General features: G+C 36.4%; 1 protein-coding gene across 7 annotated transcripts in view; it reads left to right on the top strand.

Annotated features, from left to right (window-relative positions):
• Positions 1–17330, top strand: part of LOC106065832 (ankyrin repeat and LEM domain-containing protein 1-like) — a 76143-nt gene that overhangs the window by 50418 nt on the left and 8395 nt on the right. For 3 of the 7 annotated variants that reach the window (XR_008779693.1, XM_056040517.1, XM_056040523.1), the window contains exons 7-8: positions 4353–4474; positions 10990–11119. Coding sequence is in view for 3 of the 7 variants with exons in the window: in XM_056040517.1 (XP_055896492.1) it covers positions 4353–4474; positions 10990–11119 (252 nt within the window). In the remaining 4 variants the exon portion in view is untranslated. Of the gene's footprint in view, positions 1–4352; positions 4475–10989; positions 11120–17330 lie in introns of those variants that run through there. The other 4 variants (XR_008779697.1, XM_056040527.1, XR_008779699.1 and 1 more) reach the window with 3 other exon arrangements.

Genomic DNA, 17330 nt, shown 5'->3' with positions numbered 1-17330 from the left:
GATCTGGTGTTAGATTAGGTGTCAAATCTAGTGTCACATTGCTTTAAAGTGCTGGTAACAGGTAGATCTCTAGATCTAGTGGTTTCTAAATTGCTAAAAGTACATTTTATTTGTGGTGTCGTTAGTTCATGTTGTTAGATCTAGATCTAGACATAGAATCTAGAATCTATACGAATAATGGAATTATTCGATCCTCCTAAACCGTTGTCACTAGACGGTAATCTATCTGAAAGATGGAAAAAATGGAGACAAAGTTTTGAACTGTTTATGGTCGCCACTGAAAAAAATACGAAGCCCGAGCCAGTGAAGAAAGCTTTATTGTTACACCTGATCGGTGAACCCGCTCGAGACATCTACAATACTTTTCAAGTATGTGAAGATGAGACTGTAGACAAACTCATTGAAAGGTTTCAGAATCATTTTTTGCCTAAGTCCAACGGTGTGTATGATAGATTTAAATTCTTTTCAAGAAAGCAGAAAGACGGAGAAACGTTTGAAAATTATTATACTGAGTTAAAGAATTTGGCAAAAGAATGCAAGTTTGACAACCTTCGAGATGAACTCATCAGAGATCGATTGGTATGTGGCATACAGTCGGATCGAGTGAGAGAGAGACTTCTGAGAGATGTAGACTTAACTTTAGAGAAGGCAGCAAGCATAATTCGTGATGACGAGCATACCCAGAACCAAATGATAGATATGAAAGGACTACATGTGGATGCTGCCAATAAATTAAAGAAGACAGAAGATAGAAAGCCAGTCAAAACCTTACAGGAAAATATGGCAAAGAATCATGTAACAAGTTTCATTAGAGATTGCAGATCTTGTGGTGGATCTCACAGAAAATACAATTGCCCAGCATTTGGACAGACATGCCGAAAATGTAAAAAAATAAATCATTTCGCTGTAAAATGTCGTTCGAAACACTTCAAAGCTGTTGATTTACTGGAAGATGAAAGTCAGTCAAGCCAAGTAAATGAGTTGTGGTTTGAGGCAATTGGTACTGACAACAATGTCAAAGTTTGGATGGTTGATGTCAATATTATGGGAAAAATAGTCAAAATGAAGATTGACACAGGAGCACAAGCTAATGTGATATCAGAGTCAACGTGGAACAATTTAGAAACTGATACTCAGTTAAAGAATTCAAATACTACCCTACGAGCATTGGGGGATGAAGCATTAGAACTGAAGGGAGTTGCATCGGTCACATTTAAAGTCGGCGATGTAGAAGTTAAAGATGATCTGTACATGATCAAGAAAAGTATAAATCCTATACTAGGTCTGAAGACATCTATTGCTTTGAAACTAATTGAGGCAAAGAGAAATGTCGAAGTACACGATGTCAAGCAACAAAATGAAGTTCCACGAGTGTTGATGAAAAAATATAATCAAGTATTCGAAGGACTCGGTACATACAAAATGAAGTATCACATTAAACTGACGTCAGATGCAAAACCAGTTATTCAATGTGCGCGCAGAGTTGCACCATCACTCTATGAAGAATTGAAAACTCACACAAATGCAACAAGATGGAGTGATCACAGAAGTTGATGAACCAACAGAATGGGTTCATAACTTGGTTATAGCAAAGAAGAAAGATAATTCTTTGAGGTTGTGTTTAGATCCCCGAGAACTGAACAAATATATAATGAGAGAACATTTCACTATACCAACATTTGATCAAATCAATAGTTCACTGGGAGCAGCAAAAGTGTTTAGTATACTTGATCAAAAGGATGCATATTGGCAAGTTGAGTTGGATGAACCAAGCTCTTATTTATGTACATTCAATACTCCGTTTGGAAGATACAGATTCTTGAGAATGCCTTTTGGTATATCCTCAGCTAGTGAAGTATTACAGAAACATTCTTATCAAGTATTCGGAGACATCCCAGGTGTACATATCATGTCAGATGACATGCCGATTGCAGCAACAAGAACAAGATACAATATAAACTTTCTGGTGTTAATTATCTCGGAAGACAAATTGGAGCAGATGGTATTCGTACAGATCCAGCTAAAATCAAAGCAATAATGAAGATGCCAGAACCAACAGATCGAACAGGAATTCAAAGACTGCTAGGCATGTTGAACTTTCTGTCAAGTTTCATTCCAAACATGTCAACAATTACCAGTCCATTGCGTGAATTGCTAAAGAAAGATGTATTGTGGCAGTGGAATGCAGAGCAAGAAAATGCTTTCCAACTAATAAAGAAAACACTTAGTGAAGCTCCAGTTCTGCAATTGTTTAACCCTGAAAAGCCAGTTACTATTCAGTGTGACGCTTCTTCTAAAGGGTTGGGAGCATGTTTAATGCAAGAAGGCAAACCAGTTGCGCATACGTCAAGATCATTGACAGAAACAGAGTGCAGATATGCACAAATAGAAAATGAAATGTTAACTATAGTGTTTGCAGCTGAACATTTTCACCATTATATTTTTGGAAGAACTGTGACTGTACAATCAGATCACAAACCTTTGCAAACTATTGTGACTAAGCCTTTACATAAGATTTCACCAAGACTTCAGTTGATGATGTTAAGACTGTTGAGATATCAATTAACAGTAATTTACACTCCAGGTTCAAAAATGCAAATAGCTGATACGTTATCGCGTGCGTACATCAATGGTCAAGAACAATCAAATTCAAATGATGACATGGTCATCAGAATTCATAGCGCAACAGCACAGTTTCCGGGAAGTGATCAGAAGATTATTGAAATTAGAAGGAAAACTGAATCTGATGCTAAATTAAAACTTGTAATTAATTATGTCAGAGAAGATTGGCCAAAGATAAAAACTTAAGTTCATGAAACAGTGAAAGTGTATTGGTCATTTAAAGACAGTATTCATGAAGAGAATGGAATATTGTTTTATGAGAACAGAATTATAATTCCTTCAAGTATGAGAAATGAAATTCTCAACAAGTTGCATTTTGGTCTTGAGAAAACCAGATCCAAGGCAAAACAGAGTGTGTTTTGGCCAGAATTGTCTAAAGATATTTTTTCGACAATAATGAAATGCGCAATATGTGCAACGTTCAAAAGAAATAATGTGAATGAAAAATTGCTACCTCATGCTGTACCAGACAGACCATGGAAAAAGATTGCGACAGATTTGTTTGAATGGCGAAACAATGACTATTTGCTTTTTGTGGACTACTTCTTTAAATACCCTGAAATAAAACGACTGGAGAGACTTTACTTAACGAACGACAAAAGCAAGGTTACCTAAAGACTACTCTGTCGGGGAGAAGGTGAGAGTTCGTCTAGGACAAACATGGCAGAAAGCAGTCGTCATTAAGAAACATCCATCACCCAGATCTTACATCATAAAGGCAAATGATGGGAAAACATACAGACGAAATCAACGGTTTTTAAACAAGAGCTACGAAGAAGACATCTCTGGGTACTATGACACCGACGAAGACAATGAACAGCAAACAAAAGAAACAGACAATTATAAACCAACATCTAGAGAACTTGCTGTGCCGGTCAAGACAACCAGAAGTGGTCGAGTTGTCAAAATTCCTTGTAAATATAAGTATTAAGAACTTTAAAAGGAAGGATGTGATAATAGCTTCAAAAGGAAGGATTGTTTATGTTTTATGCTAAAGCAAAGAATCGGACGGAAATTAAAGTTAGTTATATATGTCTACCTTGATAAAGACAGTCTCGTTATTATCATTATTAATTAGTAACGTCTACAGTAATTTATTATTAATCTGTGACAACAGAACAATGTCCCTTAGCCTACAAAATACCCAAGATGCGTACTTTTAGGCAACTCTGACAGTGCATTATTCTGCTATTAAAAAATTTTTGTTCCGAAAATAAATTCTGCTATTTATTGCACTTTATTAATAGAGCCCAGCGAGTGGTAGAAATGGCTACGCTCGTGTATTTAGTGACTGTAGTTTGCTATAGATTTTATATTGGAAAGGAAAGTTTTATTATCAAAACCATCTGTTGGGGGGTCTTAAACTAAAAAATAAAAAATCTCTTAAGGTTTTTTTAAAACAAACTCAAAACCCCCATAGCTACGCTCCTAGAATTTGGTGACTGTAGTTGGCTTTCAAATAATATTGAGGAGCGGGTTTTTAACCTCAAAATTCTCTGTAAAGGGGTTTTAAACTCAAAAATTAAACTTAAAGCCTTCTGAAGGGGAAGTTAAACTCAAAACCCCCTTGGCTACGCTCTTAGAATTTTGCTACTGTAGTTTGCTTTAATTTGAATTGATATTGATTTTAAACTTACAATATATATTGCAAACAATAGTGTCTTTTCTTTATAGTATGAGTGTTAGAACAAGGATTCATAATAGTGTTAGATTTTTATTTTTTGTTGCAGGTAACTTAGAAGTGTTCAAGACTTTTATTTTAGCTATATTCTACATTGGCAAGGGTAAAGCCTCACGGCCATATAGTCATCTTTATGAGGCACATTCTCATTTAACAAGGAATTCTACTAAGGTTGTTTGGTTTTTGTTTTGTTTTTCCTTTTTTTTCTTCTCCTACTTACACATGTAACTGATATTTTTTTAAATTCGAATTGGCAGTCTATCCTATCCATGATATTTGGCATGCTTCTATATTCTCTCCATTCATTGTTCTAAATATAATAATAAATGACTCCTTAACTATGAAAGCAAAGCTAATACTAAAGTGAATAGGCTTAAGCTTATACAACAAATTTTTTTTGGGGGGAGGGGGATGGGAAAGGAGTCTGTTGTAAATTTCTAGATCAGAAGATCTTGCTCATTTATCAGAGATAGCAAGCAATGTTCGATGCTTTGAAAATATCAGTGTATACTACTTTAGCTTGTCTTTTCATAAAGCGCCCCCATATATTCTTCGATGGTTTTGACATTTTTTGATGGGTTTTAATATATTATTCTTTTTTTTTATTTGCAATAATAAATTAGTAATTGATGTTTTTCTCACGTAATTTTCCTGCGCATATGAAATGGTCAGAATTTCACCGGGTTTCTATGTGACGTCACAAAAACAATGTAAAATAAAAAAAAGCATACAGTAAAATTTACATTCTCGTAAAAGAAATATATCTTCGTCTATGCAGTTAGATCTAGATCTTGTTAGCAAAATAAAAAAAAATCCCTTTTAAGAGTATATATATATATAGCTCCTTCGTGGTCGAAGATAAGCACATTTCTCATTTCCTATGGACTCGAAGATGGCTGTTAAGTCCAATTCTCGCTTTAAAAAGCCGACCGAATACGTGGCATGGGTGGGTTAGGTCAGGGTTAGGGTTAGGCCGATTGGGTAGGGGGGGGTCGAATACCTCTACTGCCTAAACCCTTTAAGTGGTGGGGTGGTCCTACTATTATGGAGAAATCATAGTTGTGAACAAAATTAGTTGAATTGATAAATAAATTTTATATTTTGTCGCCCTCCTTCTGGTATCTTGGCCGATTCGGTGGGATAAGGGGGGGGGGGCGATTGCATCTACTGTCCTCCCCACTCTAGAAGCCCTCTGAGTGAAGTTGGGGGGGGGTCCTATTTTTATGGAGTAATCATAGTTTGTTCACAAAATTTGTTGAATATCTATATAATATAAGCTATGTATTGATACGTGAACCCATTTGTATATTTATCGTGCTACACTCTAATCTCAAAGTTTATCATTAGTAAATATAAAATGAAAACGGGTTGCATCAGGTGGGAGGGGCGATACATGCAATCGCCTTCCGCCCATCTGACAAACCAATTCTTTTTCTTTTTGTATTATAGTTAAGAAATTAAAAAATATGTTACTAATATAATTAATATATGCTATAAATTAAATTCTTATATCGAGTCGCACCACCCCTATTCTTTAATGCCAAATGCAATCATTAGCAGAAATTATAAAAAGGAGCGAGGATTAATCGTTTTCATTCTACCACCCCTCCCCTTTCCAGGCGAAAACATGATGTTTTAAAACAGAATAGTCAAATATGGCGACAGAGTTTATGTAATTTCACATAAATTTATCATAATTATTTAAGACAGACTTTGCTTTGGAAAATTTAGAATTCATACGAAATTTTTCAGTATGAGAGTAACTATTGAGATGAGTTTTTAATCCAAATAATCTTTTCCTTGTCGCCTTTTTCCAACCTTTACTCAATCTGATATTTTTCTAGTTAAATAAATTTGGGACTCTAACTCAACTCACAATTTGTTCTTGAATCCTAAAAATGCAAATAAAATAGTGTACAATCTAATTGGTCCACTTAATAAAGTTAAAAAATGCCTATTTGAACACAATTTAGGCCTATCACTTACAAATGAGCTATGTTTTTTAAATATTATTTTTCTAATAATTTTTTTTTCTGCGGCGGTCCTTAAAGCCTTAATCTATATATGTGGGGTATCTTATCTGTTCAAAGAACAAATCGGTTTTACTTTCAATATATTAAATAAATTCATATAAGAATATTTTTTTCAAGTAAAACATTATTCAAAAGGTTCTTTTTCAATAGGATGAATAATGAGCTGTAGGTCAGGAGAAAGCGTTTCTGCAGTGAAGAATGCAAGAAAACGATTTTGGCGTCGGGGCTTCGCCTCGAACCCCACTTGGGAAGCTTACAGCGCTCCCCCAGACCCTCAAGCTAGCAAGAGAAAGGCCTCAACATGACTGTCCCTGCCTGCCTTCTCGAACCGGACAGAACGCCGCTCGACGTTTCTGGGTGGTCAGATGACTACAAATCTCGTGACGCTCCTGAACTGTGTTCACGACGCCGATCCTTCCCGAACCGTCATGTTGAAACTCGTCTCTGCTGACCGTCGTAACTCGTCACGCTCGAATGCTCGTCTAGCGCTGGCCTGGGGTGATTGGCGTTGGCTGACTACACACACACACACACCACCCCCATCTGTGCCACCTCCAGGGTTATAACAATATATATATATATATATATATGCTGTACGCACGTTTAAGCAAAGTGTTAGGGTTTACTGGGCGTTAGGGTTAGGTTTTGGAGAAAAATCGCCCCCCCCCCTCACTCCAAAGTTCAGGATCCGCTAGTGCATAGAGTGCTGTCTGTATGTTGATGATTTCGTCATTTTTACACATGGCAAAAACAGGAATACTTTAGAAAAAAATTTACAATTATGTTTAAATACAATTCAAAATTGGGCAAACGATTTTGGTTTTAAATTTTCGGAATCCAAAACAGTTAGCATGCTTTTTTTGAAATTTTAAGAATTCATCCAGACCCTGAAGTATTTTTACAAATTAGACTATGGATCCATAATACATGGAGCAGCTAGGAAATCATACCTAAAAATACTGGAGCCCATACAAAATTCTGTCCTGCGTCTCTGTCTCGGCGCGTTTCGTACATCACCTATCCCAAGTCGCACGTGGAGGCACCCCATGGACATAAGAATGAAAAAGCTTGCAATGCAGTATATAGTCAAGTTAAAATCCAACCCCACGAACCCTGCTTTCGACTCCATATTTAACCCTACAGATGTAGAACTATACAATCAAAGGCCTAACGTCATACAGCCGTTGGGCCTTCGAATGAGAGAATCTATCCAGAATTTAACCCCATCCATTGACCAAATTTCTAAAATAAAAACCCCACAGAACCCTCCTTGGTTGATGAATAAACCCAAATTTAATTTATCCCTTCTTAATTTCAAAAAAGAAAATACAGACCCAAGCATACTACAAGTCCACTTTAGGGAACTGCAGGAGAGCAATGGAGATTGTGGCACCATTTACACTGACGGATCCAAAACGGATGGAAAGGTCGCGTGTGAGAAAATTTATCATGTGCTCCGACTCCAAATCTGCATTGCAAGCTTTGGGGCGGATGAAGACTGACATTCCATTAGTACTTAAGAGCCTAAAGCTTTTGGACCAAATAACGGCTGACCATAGGGATGCCACCTTCATCTGGATCCCCTCCCATGTGGGCATAGAGGAAACGAAACAGCAGACAGAGAAGCAAAGAGAGCCCTAAATCAAGCGGTGTCAGGAACCCAAATTCCCTGCTCGGACCTGAGACAGTATTGCCTCTGCCACCTATTGAGGGTGGCATGATCTGGGGGAGGCGGAGACCTACAACAAACTCAGACATATTGTGGCGGATGTCAGATGGCGGCCTGACAAGGCGTGGAAGCACGACCATGTCCAGATTTAAGATTGGCCACATCTACATCACGCACTCCTTTGTGCTGAAGAGAGAGGAGCCCCCACTTTGTGAGTACTGTGACTCTCGACTCACTGTGGAACATATCCTCATTGATTGCCCCAGATACCCGGATATTGGGGTTGTCTGCGAAGGTTTGATATGTGAAATTGTGAACATATAATATTTACAAAAGATTTTTATTACATTATTAAATTTTTACTACCTTTACTATTTTAACTGTGAATAGACCTTGTTTTTACTGACTTAACTAACTAAAATTTAGCTCTTGTGGTATGAAGGGAGAGTAACCCTTGAGGGATAACGGGCACGACATGCCCTAAAGTGTGCCGATGTGCCAAAAACTTAAAACTAAATCTAGTTTGTCAGTTTTATCTCATGCAATCAAGGCCGGTTCTAGCAATTGCGGGGCCGTATGCGAAACTGATTGCGCGGGGTCTAGTCTGTGTGGGAATAAGGATAATAAGTGAAAATTAAGATTTTGTGTAAGAAAAAAAATATTTGACTTTACTATGTTAAAAATTGCGATCTGTACTTTACGAACCTTGTAACCAATGGTATATTTATATGCTAGTGACTATAAAAGTAAATAAAGTATTGGAACTTCCGTTAAGGTATAAATTCGCCCGATTATTACATGAAAGTTGACAATGCCTTTTTTCCTTTTATCACGCTTAGGATTGGCGTTTTCCGCAATGAATGACACCCCATAAATGACAATTTTGTCTATTTTTCTGGAGATTTTAAAAAGTTTTCAGGAGATTTTAATAAATTCAGGAAATTTCCAGGAGTTTTTCGTATATATTTTGCAATTTAATAATTACACCCTGAATTAGCGCGTGGCCTATGAAAGCGCGGGGCCCACTGCGACCGCATAGGTTGCAGTGGCCTAAGACCGGCTCTGCATGCAATCACAGAATGCACCCAAATGTTCAAGAACACCACCTTCAATCGACTTGTAAAGAATAACAATTTGATAGGCGATATCTCATACCATACATGTAAGGATATGATCAATTCCAAACAGACATTTCTTTTGCAGCGAATTGCAGAGTATGTCTGCTTCATGTATTTTTTATTTATTTTCAAAGCTTATATCAACTCACTCTGTCTGTCTGTTTGTCTGGCAAAAAGTTTTTACACATTATTTCTCCGACACTCAATCTTGGATCAAGCTGAAATTTTGCACAATAATTTTTTACTTACCTAACAACACAAGAATCAATAAAAAAAAAAAACCATTTGATTAATTAACTATTGGTTATTATTTTGTTTGGTATCTTAAACAAGGGAAGAAATTGGACTTGACTGAAGTGGTGGTATATGATGAATTAGTCCCCTCTTTTTATAGGTTGATGTAACAACATGCAGAGATGTCTCAATGTGTTGTTATGCCGGGGATTTTACTTGAATTCAATAGTTGAAAAAATGACGATCTAGAATCACTATTAACGATTCTTTGATAAAACAAAACTCTGGAACTTTATTTAAATACAACGTAAGTACAGCTTATGTACAAATTACAGATCTATTAACACAAAATATCACAAAGGCATTTAAAACAGAGCTCTTAGAAGACCGACTGACTACTATGAAAATATTTTACCGACTCCCCTTTACTTTCTTACTCTCGACAATTCTCTGGCGCTAACTCTTCTAAAAAATGTCTTTGTTTAATTTCAAATCAACCAATAGATTTGAACATCATAATCACGTCTTGGGTAAATCCTGACGTGCTGACAAGGGACAACCACCGAGGCTCAGGCGAGGGTTTATATTTCTTTTAAATGTGAAATGTACAAACAATTCTATAATGTAATATGTGACAGTTGACATTCTAAATTGAAACAAATGGAAACAATTTTCTCTAATAATAAAGTACCCCACTAGCAGAGTGGTTGTGAGCCACGAGATCAAATTCAGGTTGTTCTTCCCCAGCCCCCTCCATTTAAAAAAAAATTTTCTTTGTAAATTCTTTTATAAACCAATAATGGTAAAATCCACCCAGATATCCCTTTCTTTCTACCCCCCCCCTCCTTTCATTTTCCCAACTGGTCCAGATAAGTGATAGGATCATAATGTATTGAGAAAGCTAAAAGCTTGAAATATGGCTAAACAAAAACATTTGGTAAAAAAAAAATATTAATCGCACTTATTAATTTTTGTTGGTCTAGATCTATTTCAAATTTAATTACATGACTGATCCAAACTAATTAATACCATTACACTTCATTAAAGCTTTTTTTTTTTAATTTTTTTTTTTAATTTTTTTTTTTTTTTAGTATTTTTTATGTTTTTCTTGTTTAAACTTTCAACTCTGATTGCATTCACATCCTATTGCAGCGATATGGCCTCACTGTTTCCATTTGGCTTTCCAGCCTTGTTTCTCAAAAGTATTCATAATAAGCATATGGCATGCCTTTCTATCCGCTGTGAATTATAAAATTAACCCAATGGGAAATCCCCAGCTTTGGCCGGCCACAGATGATCCCCGCGATAACAATTTGATGAAAGATCTAGACCTAATTGTGACTAGACTAACAAAAAACTTCTTACAGAATTTTTTTTTTAGGTGGGAATTTTAAGCAATGCATAAACCTTCAAAAGCGAGGCCCCTCCGACGCGAAGCCGTGGGCAGTTACCCACGTCGTCTATGCCTTGCACCGCCTCTGGATATAAAACTTTAGGTCTCACAGTGTGTTTGAAATTTAAAGCAAAAGCACATAGCATAGATTTACTTAAATTTTTTATTTTAATGGCCAATTTGAAAAGAAAAATAATTTTTATATAAAAATACAGAATATTTTACTTATTTTCTTTTAGAAAAGTTCCAAAATAGACAAAATTGTCAATATTTGGACTTCAGGATTGGGTGTTGTATCTGTTCATTGTTTTCACTCAACTATACCTGTGGAGGCTTATACTCGTGAAGCATGCATGATTGAGGCCATAGGTTAGTACTGTCTTTAATTAATATTTGTTTCTTACACAAAAATCTTTTATTGTGAGATGTTTTTTTCTTTAATCATACTTAAAATATTAAAAACATGTCACATAATGTAGCATCAAGAGATGTGTATTTTTTTTTTTTTACACATTAGCTACTATAAATTCCACATAGTACTAATAATAGAAAAATTTCCTGTAGCATTAGAAATAGCTAAGAACGTTAAACTTCTCGTACCTTCTTCACTTTTTTTGATGTTAAAGTTTATTTTAAAAAGGGTATAAATGCAAGGGAAGAGTGTGTTTAAAGCATAAGTGAATATAATCGAATAAACTTTTGTATAATATGAGCTGAGATGATATTTTTAGAAAATGATTATTATATTTTTGTTTATTTTAAACTTTGTGTGTTGCACTATGACAGTAAATGAGCACTTTGAAAGAAAGAATATGTTTGGAGACACCCATTAGATTGGAATAGTAAGATTGTATAAAGATCACAACGCTATAAAAATTTCTATACATTCGTAAAACCACATGAAACATTGCAAGCTTTAACAATTGTTAACGCAAAATCTTATTGTAAATGAAAAGTTCTATGAAACAAGTGCCACTATTGGTGAGAATAGCCTGTTGTGCAATACGCATAGGCCACTTCTGTTCTCTGCACAGAGGATAGTTAAATATTTGTGATTAATTATTTAAAACAATTTTAGAATAATTTAAAAATTTCAATAATCGATTTAGTGAATTAGTTATAATCTAGATCAAGAATGTCTTCTGACGGTCAGACTGACTTTATTATAGAAATAGATCTAGAAATAGGCCTTTCTAAATTTTATTTTAATTTGAAAAACATATGACTCGGTAATAACTAATTAATAAATATAAATTAATTAGCAGAAAACATCTTTTAATCTAGTGGTGCATGTTTACAGATCAAACATGAACATAAATTAAAAATCTATTTTACCTTGGTTGGACCAATAGGCGTCCTCTGTATGTACTGCTCAAGAGCATTTAGATTTATAACAAATGAATATTCACATTTAACTCGAGTAAAACTATTAGTAATATCATAAACTTACGGACACTTCAGGACAGAAGACACAAAAATAAAAGTAGTAACAAAACTTAAAATATTGAACAATTATTTAGAAATATAAAAATATAAACTTTAAAAAATACTCTGAATCACACAAAGATTAATGCACACTTGTATTATTCCATATTCTAGGACCAATTCGTGCAAGTGCTTTTCTTCCTATACAAACATGGAATGAATTTCCCTATCGAGGAATACCAGTGACTATAGTTTTAGCTCAAATTAACATGCACCTATGACTCACGAATTGCTGTTTGGGACCACTGGTGTAATATATCAGTAATGCCAAAATGTGTAAAATGCTGAATAAATTTATTTAAATATATAACATTGTATGGAAACACAAACTCACTATCGGCCTCGTAGTGGTCCACTTAGGCAGTTAAAAAAAGGCAAATTTCAATATTTTCAGCAAATATCAGAAGCTTGAACTAAAAAATATCCAAAAAATATCAACAACGACAATACAAAAAGATACACTAGGAAGAAACGTTTCCTTTTCGTTCAATCTCTGAATTGTTTTCGCCTGTATCATAATGAGTGCATAATTTGAAACACTGCTTATTAAATATTTTAAATTATATTCGGCTTATATACATACTGTTCACTTTTAAAACAAAAGTAAACATTTTATTTAAAATGTAAGTAGTTTATGTAACAGAACTCACTTAATTTAATAATACTAATATTTTTGAAAATATTATTTTTGTTAATACATGTTATATTTGAGTTATGTTCCCTTGTTATTGTGTCCTTTGTTGTGAACAGCAGTTCTCCCCAAGATGGCTTTGTAAGATACTTGCACTCAAAGTGTACGACCCAAATTCTAAATTGTTGTTTCATTTATTCAATACTAATTAACATGGTGGCAGCGGCAAGTGAACCATGTAAGTGTTATTGCCTTTTCTATTCATAAGAAGACTAGACTTCACTTCAGGAAAAAGAACATTCAGAGCATACAAATAGATCGAGATCCATATCATGTCTACACCCCAAGATCACATACGTTTTTGGTCCTTCGGGGGACGTAAACAATAATTTGAAGAGTCAGCGTAGTGACAGAGTTACAACACGTAAAGATGTCTGAGAAATCTACTTACGCCCCCTCAGAGTCTAGAACTAATACAGGAGAATGTAAGTGAAAACTTCAGAAAGTGGAGGCAACAGATAGAAAGCTATCTACAGGCCGTAGGAACCTATGAAAAACTCAAAAGTCAACAGAAGGCCATCATTCTACACTGTGCAGGTCCACTGGCCATAGAAGTCTGTTCAAATACCAGAAAGGAGAGGACTCGGACACATTAATGAAAATGTCGCACGATTACTGCAACCCTAGAGACAATGAAGTACTAGAAACTTTCCGCTTTTGGGACTTATCTATCTGCTCCCCCATCTTCCTAACACAGCTCAGGCAAGCTTCATGCAAATAAATGTAATTTCTAAGAGCCATACAGAATGATGCGAGGCAAAATAGTCTTTTCATCAGACAGGAAACTGAGAAAAGACACAAAAACAACCTGATGTCTTGCTTAGAGCTGTCCCTTAAAAGAATCAAAGAGATATTTAGGGTCTTTGAGCAATCAACTAATAGTGTTGAAGAAATCCTTGGAGAACCACAGGCTCGCATATATAAAATGGGCAGATTTATTCAGAAATCAGCAGCAACAATACAAGAATGTCGATTTTAGGACAATACCATCTTTTCAACCAGACAGCATGTCCGGCTTGGGGACAGATATGCAATCGATGCAGAGAGAAAAACCATTTTGTTAGGAAGTGCAACAGAACAAGGGGAAGCTCAAATGTATACAAGGCATCAGGATACAAACCTGAGTGGCTAAACACAATTAATGCACTCAATTCGAAAAGAGACAAGCTCACGGCTGAATTCCTGGTGAACGGTCAAGGATGAAATTCCAGTTAGACACAGGAGATAACGTCAACATCATTTGTAAACATGTGCCAAGAGATGTCAAGCTTGGAGACCACATAAATAATACGAAAGTGGAATATGACCTAACACTACAACGACCTGCCTTAGAGTCCAGCACCGGCTCTGATGGGACTTAGCCATTGGCTCACGGAACAAAGCCTATCGTGAGCGAACAAGAGCCTCGCCTACGTGGCACAAGGACTATTACATGGGCAAATAGTGACAACCTCTCAGTTACTTGCTTAATTGCTACATCTTGAACTGCTGCTACCCAATTAATTATTTTTTTTGTATATAAAATTTTTTCGTACGAAAATGTTTTTTTTTCTTGAGAATTGGAAGACAAGATTGACCCTTTACAAAACAATTAGATCTTCATTATAAGACATCATTTAGGCCAGGTTCAGATCTAACTTCACATTCACCTATCCTTTGTTCTGCTGGACACCTGGGGCACCACACAAGATCTGTCAACCCTTTTTCTCTGTCAGTAGTCTTTGATAGAATTTCATTCTGATGTCCTTTCTGAAAATATTGAAACCTGCCTTTTTACCTCCATGAGTTGACCACTTCGGGGGCCGATTTTGAGTTTCCACACAACCTGTCTTTGTAACCTTGTTATTAATAGTGAATAGTTGTAAAAAATGGTGTTTTTTTATGACAAAAATTAATGCAAGCTAATTTAAATATATATTAAACATAAATAAATAACAGCACCAGGGACCAAGTTTTTAAGAGAGAAAGTAGTGAATTAAAATGCTACGAAAATAAGGGCATGCGCCGACCGAGACTCGAACCCCTGAGACTGAATTCGACACCACCGCCTAGCGATAACGCACCAAGCGAAACTAACCTCTAGACCATTGGAATGTCCAAAAAACATTCTTCTGATCCAGAGTCATTTCGCCCGTATGCAAATTACCACCCCAGTGGTCAAAGGTCACAAGACCCAGCTAGCCACTCCCCCACCCTCGCAGCATCCGTTCACTAACAACTTCGATAGAGCCGACACAGACAGCCGTTAGGCATGTATTAGACAAACGATGGCTCTATCTAATTGTATATCTCTTACAAAGACAAGTGGACAACATAAACACATTACATATAGAAGCTTCAGTGGGTACGAGCAATAATGCTGTAAATGTAAACATAGAGTTGAAGCTAGGTGCTGAAACAAATGATACATACATATATACTTGGTACCTGGTGCTGTTATTTATTTATGTTTAATATCATTTGTTTCAGAGCCTAGCTTCAACTCTATGTTTACAAGCTAATTTAAAATATATCAATCCCTTTCAGAAAAGAAAAAGTAGCCGTTGCATCAGAACTTTGAAAGGTCTACAATATCATGATGTCGGATTTTCAATATCGTTTCTAGTTTCTACGATCTAAACGGAACGGACGGACCACACAAAACAAATGTTGGCTTTTCCCCTCTCGGCGTTCGCTAAAAATTAATTAATCAAAAGTAAACAACTTTATAGCTCTTCAAATATACCGGCTAGTATTTACTAAGAATAGCAATGGTACTGGCAATACAATGGTTTAGCTAGTATATGATGGCCTCTTTTTACTTACAAAAACAAAACGAAATCAAACGGGGAAAAGACTTTGTTGTTCTTTTTATTCCGAACTAATGTATATTCATTGTTAAAGTATTTCTAAGTTGAAAAAAAAATCAATTTAACATAAAGATACTACAAATGAATCTTGCGTGCTTTCTTGCTCGCAAAATTATCAATAATTTTATCGAAATCAATATCGAATTGAGACTCAAAACTTTCACCGTTGATCGCAATTAATTTTTAATCAATTTAAGTCTGATAAAACTTCGCTCACATATAGCAGCAATTACTGCGATTGTCAGAAATATGCAAATAAAGGCAACAGTAAAACGTAATCATTTAACCGACATTTTTATTATTATTATTATTATAAGACTCAAGATCTCAAACATGTCCTTTTTTCAGAAGTTCAATGGCTTCTGAAGAAACAGTAACAAACCATTGAAGCCTCTTTTTCTCCAGACGAAATTCGTTTTTGTCAATGTCGCTATGAGCACTTTCGATATTGATTTCGATCTGAGGACTCAATAGTTGAAATGGCGACAAAATTCCTATTTACTTACCACATCATGATATTGCTCATATCGGGTGATCATTTCAATTGTACCGTCCAAGGAAGAATAATTGTCCATTCGTAGCTCTATCTTGTGTGTTAATACAGAATCTTCATCTTTTTCGCCTGGTATCGTCTTCTTGTGGGCAATACATCTATGAGGTTCTGCACTCCCGGGTACGCTATTCTGCCTCAACGTGGCACTCGGGTGGAAACGACCATTAGAGGAATGGCAAAACAAAACTCCTGTGGGAGTGTCCAAGGGAACGCGAGAGTGGTCCCATTGCACGGAGCGAGTTGAGAGCTCCAAAGGCCCTGTCGATAATCCATGCGCCGTTCCTCAAGGTACCGCTACACTAATGGCCAGTCCTGCACGGTTAGCTTGGTGCAACATAGGAAAATGGCGGAGGTTCCCGGTGTACTCGGCCTTCGGCCATGCATTCTAGCCCATGCGCCCGGAGTGCCAGATACATCGGAAATAGCAATGCTTTACATAGGCATTGACTTGGATCTCTTCCAGACAAAACGATGGTTCAAACAGTTTTTTTTTTACTGTTGTTCAAACAGGTTTTTTTTTTTTTTTTTAAACCTAGAGCTTGAAGAGCCTTCGGCTCAGCTCTTTGACTATCAAACGGTTCTGCACTCCCGAGTACGCTATTCTGCCTCCAGGTGGCACTCGGGTGGAAACGATCGCTAGAGGAAGTGATTAGGCTAAATGAATAGCAAAACAAAACTCCTGTGGGAGTGTCCAAGGGAATGCGAGGGCTTTAACATTCTACTGTGCAAAGTTGAAAGAGAGCTTCCACGTCCCTGTCAATAATCGATGCGCCGTTCCTCAAGGGACAGTTACACTAAAGGCGAGTCCTGCACGGTTAGCTTGGTACAACATAGGAAAATGGCGGGGGATCCCGGTGTACTCGGCCTTCGGCCATGCATTCTAGTCTATGCGCCCGGAGTGCTAGATATATCGGAAATAGCAATGTCCTACATAGGCATTGACTTGGACCTCTTCCAGAGAGAAGCAGGCTTACACGCCTAGAGTTAGAAGAGCATTCGGCT

Source organism: Biomphalaria glabrata, chromosome 1, assembly GCF_947242115.1.
Source record: "Biomphalaria glabrata chromosome 1, xgBioGlab47.1, whole genome shotgun sequence".
Lineage (NCBI taxonomy): Eukaryota > Metazoa > Mollusca > Gastropoda > Planorbidae > Biomphalaria > Biomphalaria glabrata.
Note: the sequence above shows the minus strand (reverse complement) of the source record. Positions and strands in the feature narration are given on the sequence as shown.